Source organism: Condylura cristata, unplaced genomic scaffold (genome assembly GCF_000260355.1).
Source record: "Condylura cristata isolate star-nosed mole 26May11 unplaced genomic scaffold, ConCri1.0 scaffold00008, whole genome shotgun sequence".
In the NCBI taxonomy this organism is placed as follows: Eukaryota; Metazoa; Chordata; class Mammalia; order Eulipotyphla; family Talpidae; genus Condylura; species Condylura cristata.
In genome coordinates, this window is record NW_004567109.1 from 16174488 (window position 1) to 16182536 (window position 8049).

Consider the following 8049-nt stretch of genomic DNA (forward strand, 5'->3'; position numbering starts at 1 on the left):
CCGGCCAACTGGAACATGCCTTGGACAGAACCTGACCCCTGCGCCCATTGAGAGAATGGAATGGAATCTAAAGCGTCCTTGTGGTAGTCCTGAAATGTATCATTACGGTACTATTTGTAAACAAAGATCTTCAACTTCAAGTCATATTTGAGGGTTTGGGGATATCTTCCTGATGAAGTTTGGTGTGGGCTGTGGGTGGGGATGTCCCATTTATGGAAAATTTGTTCTCAGCGTATACTTCTTAAAAGCAAAATCCAAAAACTGTCATGGTGAGGCTGAAAGATCACATGACGAGTGGTGAGATGTTGCCCATCTCTGCAAAGTGAATTCTAGAGGAGACCATACTGAAAATCCAGGGTTTGAGGGCCAGGATTCCAAGGAAAAAAAGCTTCCTGACCCGTGGAAACGCTAGTTCTTCCTTCCTCAGGCTGGGGCTTCTCTCTTGTTCCTGTGAGGAAACCTCTGGCTCCTATTCTAGGTGGTGGGTGAGGGTCAGGCGATCTGTTCTTACAAGTGACAGATAAGGAAATCCAGCTGCACGGGGACATGAGGACAGAGGAGGGCCTTCTGAGAAGGCTCCACTCACTCCCCAAGCAGGCCTGAGTTGCTGAGGGCAAGGAGGGGTCTCCCGCCTCAGCCCTGTGTTCCTCCCACAGGTTGTCTGGGGCCTCTCAGTCTGGAGGATGCACACAGGCGCTGTGAGGAGGAATCTGCAGACCTGAGGGAGGCGCGAAGAAAGGCCCACAGCCCAGGCAGCTGTAGGGCTCTCCCGTGCAGATAGTCAGTTCAGGAAAAGCTCACTGTTACAGAATCCAGAGGTAATAAAAGGGAATGGAGTTTGCCTAAGCCAGGAGAGTTCCCTCCTCTCCCCACATCCTCAGACTCAGATGGTGGACTCCAGCACAGATAACTGGAGACAGGAAACGCCCCTACGTGGTGCTCCCTGACCCCCAGAGATAGCTATCCACACCTGGTGCTGGTGGGTGCTGCCCCATCACTTGGCACCAGAGGGGGTCAGAGGCCTGGGAAGCACCTCTCTGGTTTGGCTTAGGATTCTGTGTGCTGATGTCCGTTTCCCACCCAGCCTCTAAGATCCACTTGGCTCTCAGGGCCATGCCCAACAGCCTTTGGCCTGACAGTTCTCCTTGCACCTGTGTTCTCTCAGGGCTCTTCCTGGCTCTGGACAGGACTACTGGAGGTGCGTCACTGGCCACCTGCTCGCTGGCTGATGGTGTCATCGCTCTAGCTTTCAGGCCACTGTTGGTATTCCTTGCACAGCCCGCTGTGCACACCGCTGCAGCAAGCAGCTTTTGTAGTTCCTCTTCACTTCCCTCCTTACCTTGGGGAGAAACAAGCTCCGCATTCCTTTGGCCTGGGAAAGCTTCCAGCCCTGACCAGAGGGGAAAACCCTTTGTTTTAACAGAGTACCAGCCTGCATACCTATGTGATGAAGCAGCCAGAGCTTGGTTTGGGGGTGGGGTGGGGTAATAGGATGATGGAGCAGCTATTTTCTCCTCCTACACGTGCACCCCCATCTGCTCGAGATTTCCCTTCCAACTCCAGCTTGGCTGGCAGGCATGTCCCTAAGAAACTGCAGGCCAAAATGGAGAGAGAGAACTGACTCCCTCCTCCACACATCCTGACTTGCTGCCAATTGCCAGAAAAAGAGGGCAACATTTGGGCATTTACCAGGAGACAAGGATGTGCCTTTTCATTTGTCTTTTTATTTTACATTTAAAAAGTGGTTATTGCTCTAACTGGATCAGAGGTAAGGACCTCTCCCCTAAGGAGCCTTGGCCTTTGCAGCCCCATTCAGCAGGGATGAAAGTCACAAGACAATGAGTGGAGCCTCATGCCCTCCCATGAGGAAGCCCTTAGTATTGCTGACATCTGCCTGTCCCCTCCCTCCCTGTGCTGCCACACTCAGGCCAGCAGAGAGGTGGCTACCCCTGCCAGGAGAGCAGTGGAGACCGGAGGAAGGGGCGGTCACTGGGTGATGGCTTTCAGCTCTCTGGCTTGGGGGACGATGATGCTTTTGTCATTCGGTTCAACAAAAGTTTACTGAGCACCTACTATGTGCTAGGCTGTGCTAGGCACAGTGCTCCATGCTCCTGTTCTCAGCCACCAACGGAAGACGCGGAAGGCCCTTTTCCCATGCAGCATTCAGCAGTCATAGCTTGTCGGTCCCAGGGAAGAATCTTCCTTCCCTTTTCAAGCACCATTTTTTTTTTTAAACCCAGAAAGAGGCAGTAGAGAGAGAGAGAGACCTGTCACCTCCTACCACTCAGGCTCTAGGGAAGGACATGAGGACCCTGGGTAGCTTTCACAACCTTGGATGAGATGGCAAAATATAGAAACCCCACAGGCTAGAGCTGTTCTGACTGTCCACGGTGAATGGCTCAGACCTGCCTTCCAGCAGCTTCCACTGCTGTAAAGAGTAGGTGATTTAGCAGCCCCCAGGATGGCCACGTGGACAGACCCTTCCAGTTGTCCACCCCAGCACTGTCACAACTCCAGGAGACTTTTCTTAAAGAAAAGGGACAGTCCCCTTCAGGCCTCTTTCCTACGTGGTCTTCTTATGACCCCTGAGGGCCAAAGAAGACAGAGGAAGCAGGTAACTCAGGAGTCCCTCTGCCCTCTACAATGGAGCCCTTCACTTTGTTTTCCAAAAGAGACAACAGACAGCTTACACACTCACAGAGCTGGGCACCACACCACAAACCAGTCCTTGATGGCTGGATCCAGACAAAGGCTTGATGGAGCCGTGACCTGCCCAGCAGGCAGCCCCACAGACTCCGATAGTCCTTGGTCTGAAAGACACAGCTCGAGTCAGTCTAGGTGCTAGTCCTCTCCTGGGAGATTTGTGCGTTTCCTCAAAGAGGGAGCCAGTCCAGGAGAGGCGAGGGGCCTGAAGAGGCTGTGTCACAGCAGCTCTGCCTTTTTCAGAATGGGGCCAGGCCTGTAGCTTTGCGGTTGTTTATTTTTTGCAGAATTTGGGTCTGTAGTTGAGCCTCCTTCACCAGACCAGGAAGGGGAAGGAGAAGTATGCAGCTAACCTGGCCTCCCCACCGCGTCCTCCCTCTCCCTGTGCCTGTGCACCTGGGGGCCAGCAGAGAAGAAAAAGGAAATCCTCCTTCCTGCAGACAGGCAGTCATGCTTCAGCGGTGGCCACCAAGGGCTGGTTTGGAAACTGGGAGAAAACAAAGGAAAGAAGCGACCAGGACTAACTGAATAGACTCTTGCCAGGCCAGACGCAGGGAGAGGATGCAGGAAGGGGCGGTGGCAAGGCTGGGCCTGAAGGCCAGGCTCTCACCCAGCCTGGAAGGAACAGCAGTCCGCCTGGATTCCTTGCCTCTGCCTTCTCGAGCCCAGCCTTCCGCCTCGCTCACCGAAGGACCACGATGCCACGAGGCGTCCTGGGCCCACGGCCCCGGGACTCAGCGCTCCCACAGAGCCATCCCGCTGCGGTTCCTCCGTCCCGCTGACCTGCCTCTGACTGCAGCCTCAGTCACCAACATGTTGAGGTGCTTCTGGAGATGGGGGTTAATAAGAGGCTTCAGGAAAATGCGCCAGAAAGAGAAGCCAAGGGAGAGGATAGTATCGGGGTGAAGATGGCAGGAGGCGGCATGTAGAAGGCCAGATGTTTGTGGGATGATCGTCCTCCGAACCGTGAGATCCTCTCACATTCTCTACTGTTCTTCTGAGTTACTCAGAGAAAGCAGGGAAGGGTTTCATATCTGTTTTTAGGAGAGGAAATGAAGTTACAGAGAGGCGACGCCAGGCTCTGCTGCCACACCCCCACTTGGCACGCCCCCGCCCCACTCTTCCTTTCTACCCCAGTGACCCCGGCACCTGCACAGGTGGATGTCAAACCAACAGGCAATGTCCCTTGTTCCTCGAGCAGCACCAAGCTTGGCCCTGTCCCGCTGCAGGCGCGCCAGGCCCTGCTGCCCCTTCCGTCCAGAGACCCCCGGTGTGCCCAGGCGGTGCTACCCGCCCAGCCTGGGGCGGCCTCACCTTGCTGCGGAGAAGGCCGCCGCCCTGGTGCTCTGGGGTGCTTGTTTCAGACGCACTCTTGGTTTTTTCCTTGTTGTTGTTGGGTTCGTTGTCCTTGATAATGTCATACTGGCGGCAGAAGAGGGCGATGACGCCTGGGCAGGGGTGGGAGCAGTCAGAGCGCAGGAGCGGCTCAAGGCTCACTCCCTGCAGCACTTGTGAAGCTCCAGCTGAGCGACCTGCGCTGGGCTGGGCTGGGCTGGGCTGGGCCAGGCCATGGCAGCCTTTGTCCCCTCCCCACAACCCCTTCCCACAGCACACGCTGGTCACGTCTCTTCCCCTCCCTTGCACGTCTGCCAGTTTTGTTTTCCATGAGGGGCAACAGAAACAAGCACTTGGGCAGAGCACATGCCAGGCCCGGTGCTGGCACTGACGTCCGCGTCACGGACCCTCGCCCCTCTGAGGACACCATCGTCACCCTGGACAGACACACAGAGAGCTTAGGCAACGTCCTCCAGGGCACACAGCCCTGGAGCCAGGGCCTGCACCCTGCTCCTGTTTGCTGTCAACAGACTAATAATGCACGAACATAGTATTTTTTTCAGAGGCAGCCAACCCCAATTCTTGCAGGCGTTTCTGGACCTTCTTTATCTCTATCCTTGATGCCACTTCTCAACAGTCTGTTTTAGATATTAGCTGATGATGTCTCACCGTGGTAGATAAATCCTAACACCCCCTACTTCCTGCCCATCGTCCCTACAGCAACACACCACAACTGTGGGTTCATCACTGCGTTGCCATCGTGAGGCCTGTGCGCACACCGTCTGTGCCAAGTCTCCTAACAGCCGGCGCAAGGCCCCTCTTCAGCACGATCCTTTGTGTTTCCTGTTTTTTTCCTCAAGTGCCTGTTTCTCTACGTGCCCAAGAACCCTCATACCCCACCACCCCCGTCCCAAGCACCCTTCTCCTAGAGCTCTGGCCTGTCCGAGGCCCTGGGGCCAGACCCAGGCTCCCCCCAGCCTCACGCCCTCGTGACTTCCCTCCTGGGACGCAGCCGCCCAGGCCTCCAGCACCTGGGGCACAGCATGGCAGGAGAGGAAGGAGCCGGGGCAAAGAGCCGTAGCTGTGTCCACCTCGAGCCCCAGCCACCCCTGAGGGAGGCGGAGGGCAGGTCCTCACGGGGCCTACGAGGCCTCTCCACATGCCATTTTTCTGGTGGGGAAGGGCACATCCATCCCCACCCCCACTGTCCCTGGCAGGGCTTACAGACCGCCCACCTCTTCCATCAGGTGGGAGGATGGGACCCCACCTCCGGAGGCTAAGGGGTGAGGCTGGGGGGGGGTGACTCACCGGCCCACATGAACAGGACCACCACAATGATCAACACCTCGCCCGTGCGCAGCTGCTGGTTCCTCCCCATCTCCTTCATGGTCACCTCATCTGCGGGGAGAGTGACACTAGGTCCTGGCTCCGCCCCTGCCCACACCACCCTCAGGGCCAAGCCCATGAGAGCAGGTGTTTATTCCACAGATGCCCGCCGCTAGCATAGATTCTAGAACATGCCGTTGGCTCCTTGGGATGGCAGCCACAGGACTTGACGCAAAGTCCAGAGCTCATCTGCCCTTGTTTGGGGCCTGAATGCCTCCACTCTGCCGGGCAGCAGGAGGTGCGGCAGCAGCCTCCAGCCTCTGGCCCCACGCCCCTCCAGCGCCCAGGTCCCCCCCACCTCAGGCCACCGCCTGCCTTTGTTCTTGGAGGCCATCTTCTCGGCCTCGCGCGGCGTCTTGAAGAGCACGGGCTCGCTCGCCGGGCTCTGGCCCTGAATGGAGATGGCCTGCACGTGCACAATGTACTCCGTGTCCTCCTCCAGGTCCCACAGGGCGCACGAGCGGGTGGTGGTGTTCACCTCCTGGATGAAGCGCAGCATCCTCACGTCCTTCTTCTGCAAGGGCCAACAGGCGTTCTCAGTGCCCCCCAGTGAACCTCCCCCAGCCTGTCACCTCTGCGGCGGGCATCTCCACCTCACAGGGGGACACAGGTTCCGAGGAGGGTCTGGACGGGCACCTCACTCCCAGAGAAGTTGCCCAAGGCCACACATCCAGTGGGAACAGGCCAGGTCCTAAACTCAGGCCTGTTTAAGATCAAAAACCAAGCCCTTCATCCCTGCCTCCAACCCAAGGCTCCAGAGCCCGCCCTCCCTGGCTGATTCCTTCTGGGCACCCGCCACCCCCCAGCAGCCCCAACTGCAATTTTCTGCGGGGCTCTCCTGTTCCCTATTCCCTTTGCTTTCTACTTCTTTGCACTCCTCCCCTCCACCTCGGTCTCAGCCCTCTCTCCCAGGGGCCCTGGAGGGTTACCTGCTGAGAGATGGCGAAGCCGATGACAACCTCATCCTCCAGCACATCCCAGCTCACCACTGCAGAGTTGGCCTTGAGGTGCCTGACGGTGACATTCACTGGCGCCGAAGGGCTGTCTGGGGGTGGGGAGGCACCTGAGCACCCCAGCTCTGAGGCCCAGGCCTCCGTATGGTATGTGGCACCCTGGGGAAGGCCATGCAGTGGGGGAAGGAAGAACCACGAACTCCAGTGGGATGGGCACGGGCCTCAGTTCCCTAGTGGGCTGAAGAGCCAGGCTCGAGAGGCCTCATGAGGGCTCTGTGTGTCCAGATTAGAGCCCCTGTTGGCCACAACTGGCCCCACTGGGGGCCAAGCTGAAATGGATGAGCCCTGGCCAGCTAGGGGCAGATCTCTAGGGGAGGGGTGGGAGAGGCCGGGGTCTGCGGTCACAGGGACGGAAGGCCAGACTGATGAAGAGCAGTGGAAGGGACTTCCAGCCCAGTGGTCTTTCCGTAATACCACACTGCCAGTGAGTGACCTTGAGGAAAGGAGGAAGACCCAGAGGTGGAGAGCAGACTGGCTGGGCCGGCCCTGGGGAGGGAGCAGCATGACCGAGGGGCCAATACTGCAGTGACCCAGCAGAATGACATCTGGGGCAGGGCGAATTGAGCCTCTTCCACACCCTGCCAGCCAGAGGCAGGTAGGAAGGTGGCAGAAAACTGGGGTTACTCGATAGGGTCTTAGGGTCTAGGGGAGAGTCAAGGGTTCAAGGCAGGGCCATAGGGTGGGGAAGAAGATGAAAGGGGCAGGGAATAGGAGGGAGTGAGGAGGACCCTGAGGGTCTCATCAGGAGGAACCTTCTAGAAAAGGGTCAGTGGAGTTTCACAAGCCTCTACTTCTCCCAAAGGGCAGGTGCTGAAAGGGGAGGACCTGGGCCTGGGTCACCCTCACCCCCTAGATGAGTGAACCTGAGGCGAGGGGCTGGCCCGGGCCTGGGGAGACAGTCAGACCTAGGCGGAGGGACACAGACAGGTGGTGGTAGACACAGATCCAGAGAAGAGATTAGTGGGGTATCAGAGATGGGAGGAGGTGGGGAGGGAAACCAGGAGGGGGAGGGGGAGCGGGAGACAGCGGCAGGAGGGATGGATAGAGGAGAATGAGGATTCAGCAGCGGCCAGAAGGAGCCAGAAGGACAGAGACAGGGCAGGGAGAGGCTGTCCCCTGGGGCAGGCCAGGCACCAGGGCTCAGGTGTCCACCCCCACTCACACCTAGCCCTAGGGTGTCAGTCCCCATCTCCTCACACGGGCTCACACACACTGGGATCCCATCTGCTCTGGCCTGCAGAGTTGGCCTGCAAGAATTTGGGGACAGGGAAGGAGGCCCACGGTGGGAGACCGGTGTCCTCGCTTGCTCCCTGGGACACAGAGAGCTGGAGGAGAGAGAGCTGGACCCCAGAGGCGGAGGCCTGGGGTCCAGGACTAGAATGGGCGAACCCGGGATTCACAAGGACCTAGAGCCCCGGGCTGCCCGGGTGGGAAGCAGTTTGGGGCTGGAGGACAGTCCAGGGGTCAAGAAGGTAGGGAAGAGGTGGGGGTGGGGGAGCGGGTAGGGGAGCAGCGAGTGGGGCAGCGCCAGGTTCCCAAGGAGCAGGGAAGGGACCTGGGGACCCCGGCGCCTGGGGCGGCAGAGGGGCCCGCCCGCCGACCCCCGCCCGGG

At 58.4% G+C, this 8049-nt stretch overlaps 1 protein-coding gene across 1 annotated transcript; it reads right to left on the bottom strand.

Moving 5' to 3' along the window:
* Nucleotides 1–1710: 1710 nt before the first annotated feature.
* FNDC5 (fibronectin type III domain containing 5) lies at nt 1711–6436 on the bottom strand. The gene is made up of 6 exons (XM_012722712.1): nt 6354–6436; nt 5740–5938; nt 5347–5436; nt 4018–4151; nt 3314–3737; nt 1711–3190 (listed from the first exon to the last, which is right to left on the bottom strand). The coding sequence occupies exons 2-5, from the start codon at nt 5921–5923 to the stop codon at nt 3732–3734; spliced, it is 414 nt and encodes a 137-aa protein (XP_012578166.1). The 5' UTR covers nt 5924–5938; nt 6354–6436; the 3' UTR covers nt 1711–3190; nt 3314–3731.
* Between the last annotated feature and the right edge of the window lie 1613 nt (nt 6437–8049).

Bases quoted from the DNA above. Each gene is read 5' to 3' on its own strand.
- FNDC5 (XM_012722712.1), bottom strand. From the start codon at position 5,923: ATGCTGCGCTTCATCCAGGAGGTGAACACCACCACCCGCTCGTGCGCC. The intron at 5,437-5,739 runs GCAGGCGGTGGC...CTCTCCCCGCAG, and splicing joins GATGGCCTCCAAGAACAAAG to ATGAGGTGACCATGAAGGAG. The intron at 4,152-5,346 runs GTGAGTCACCCC...ACCCCTGCCCAG, and splicing joins GGTCCTGTTCATGTGGGCCG to GCGTCATCGCCCTCTTCTGC.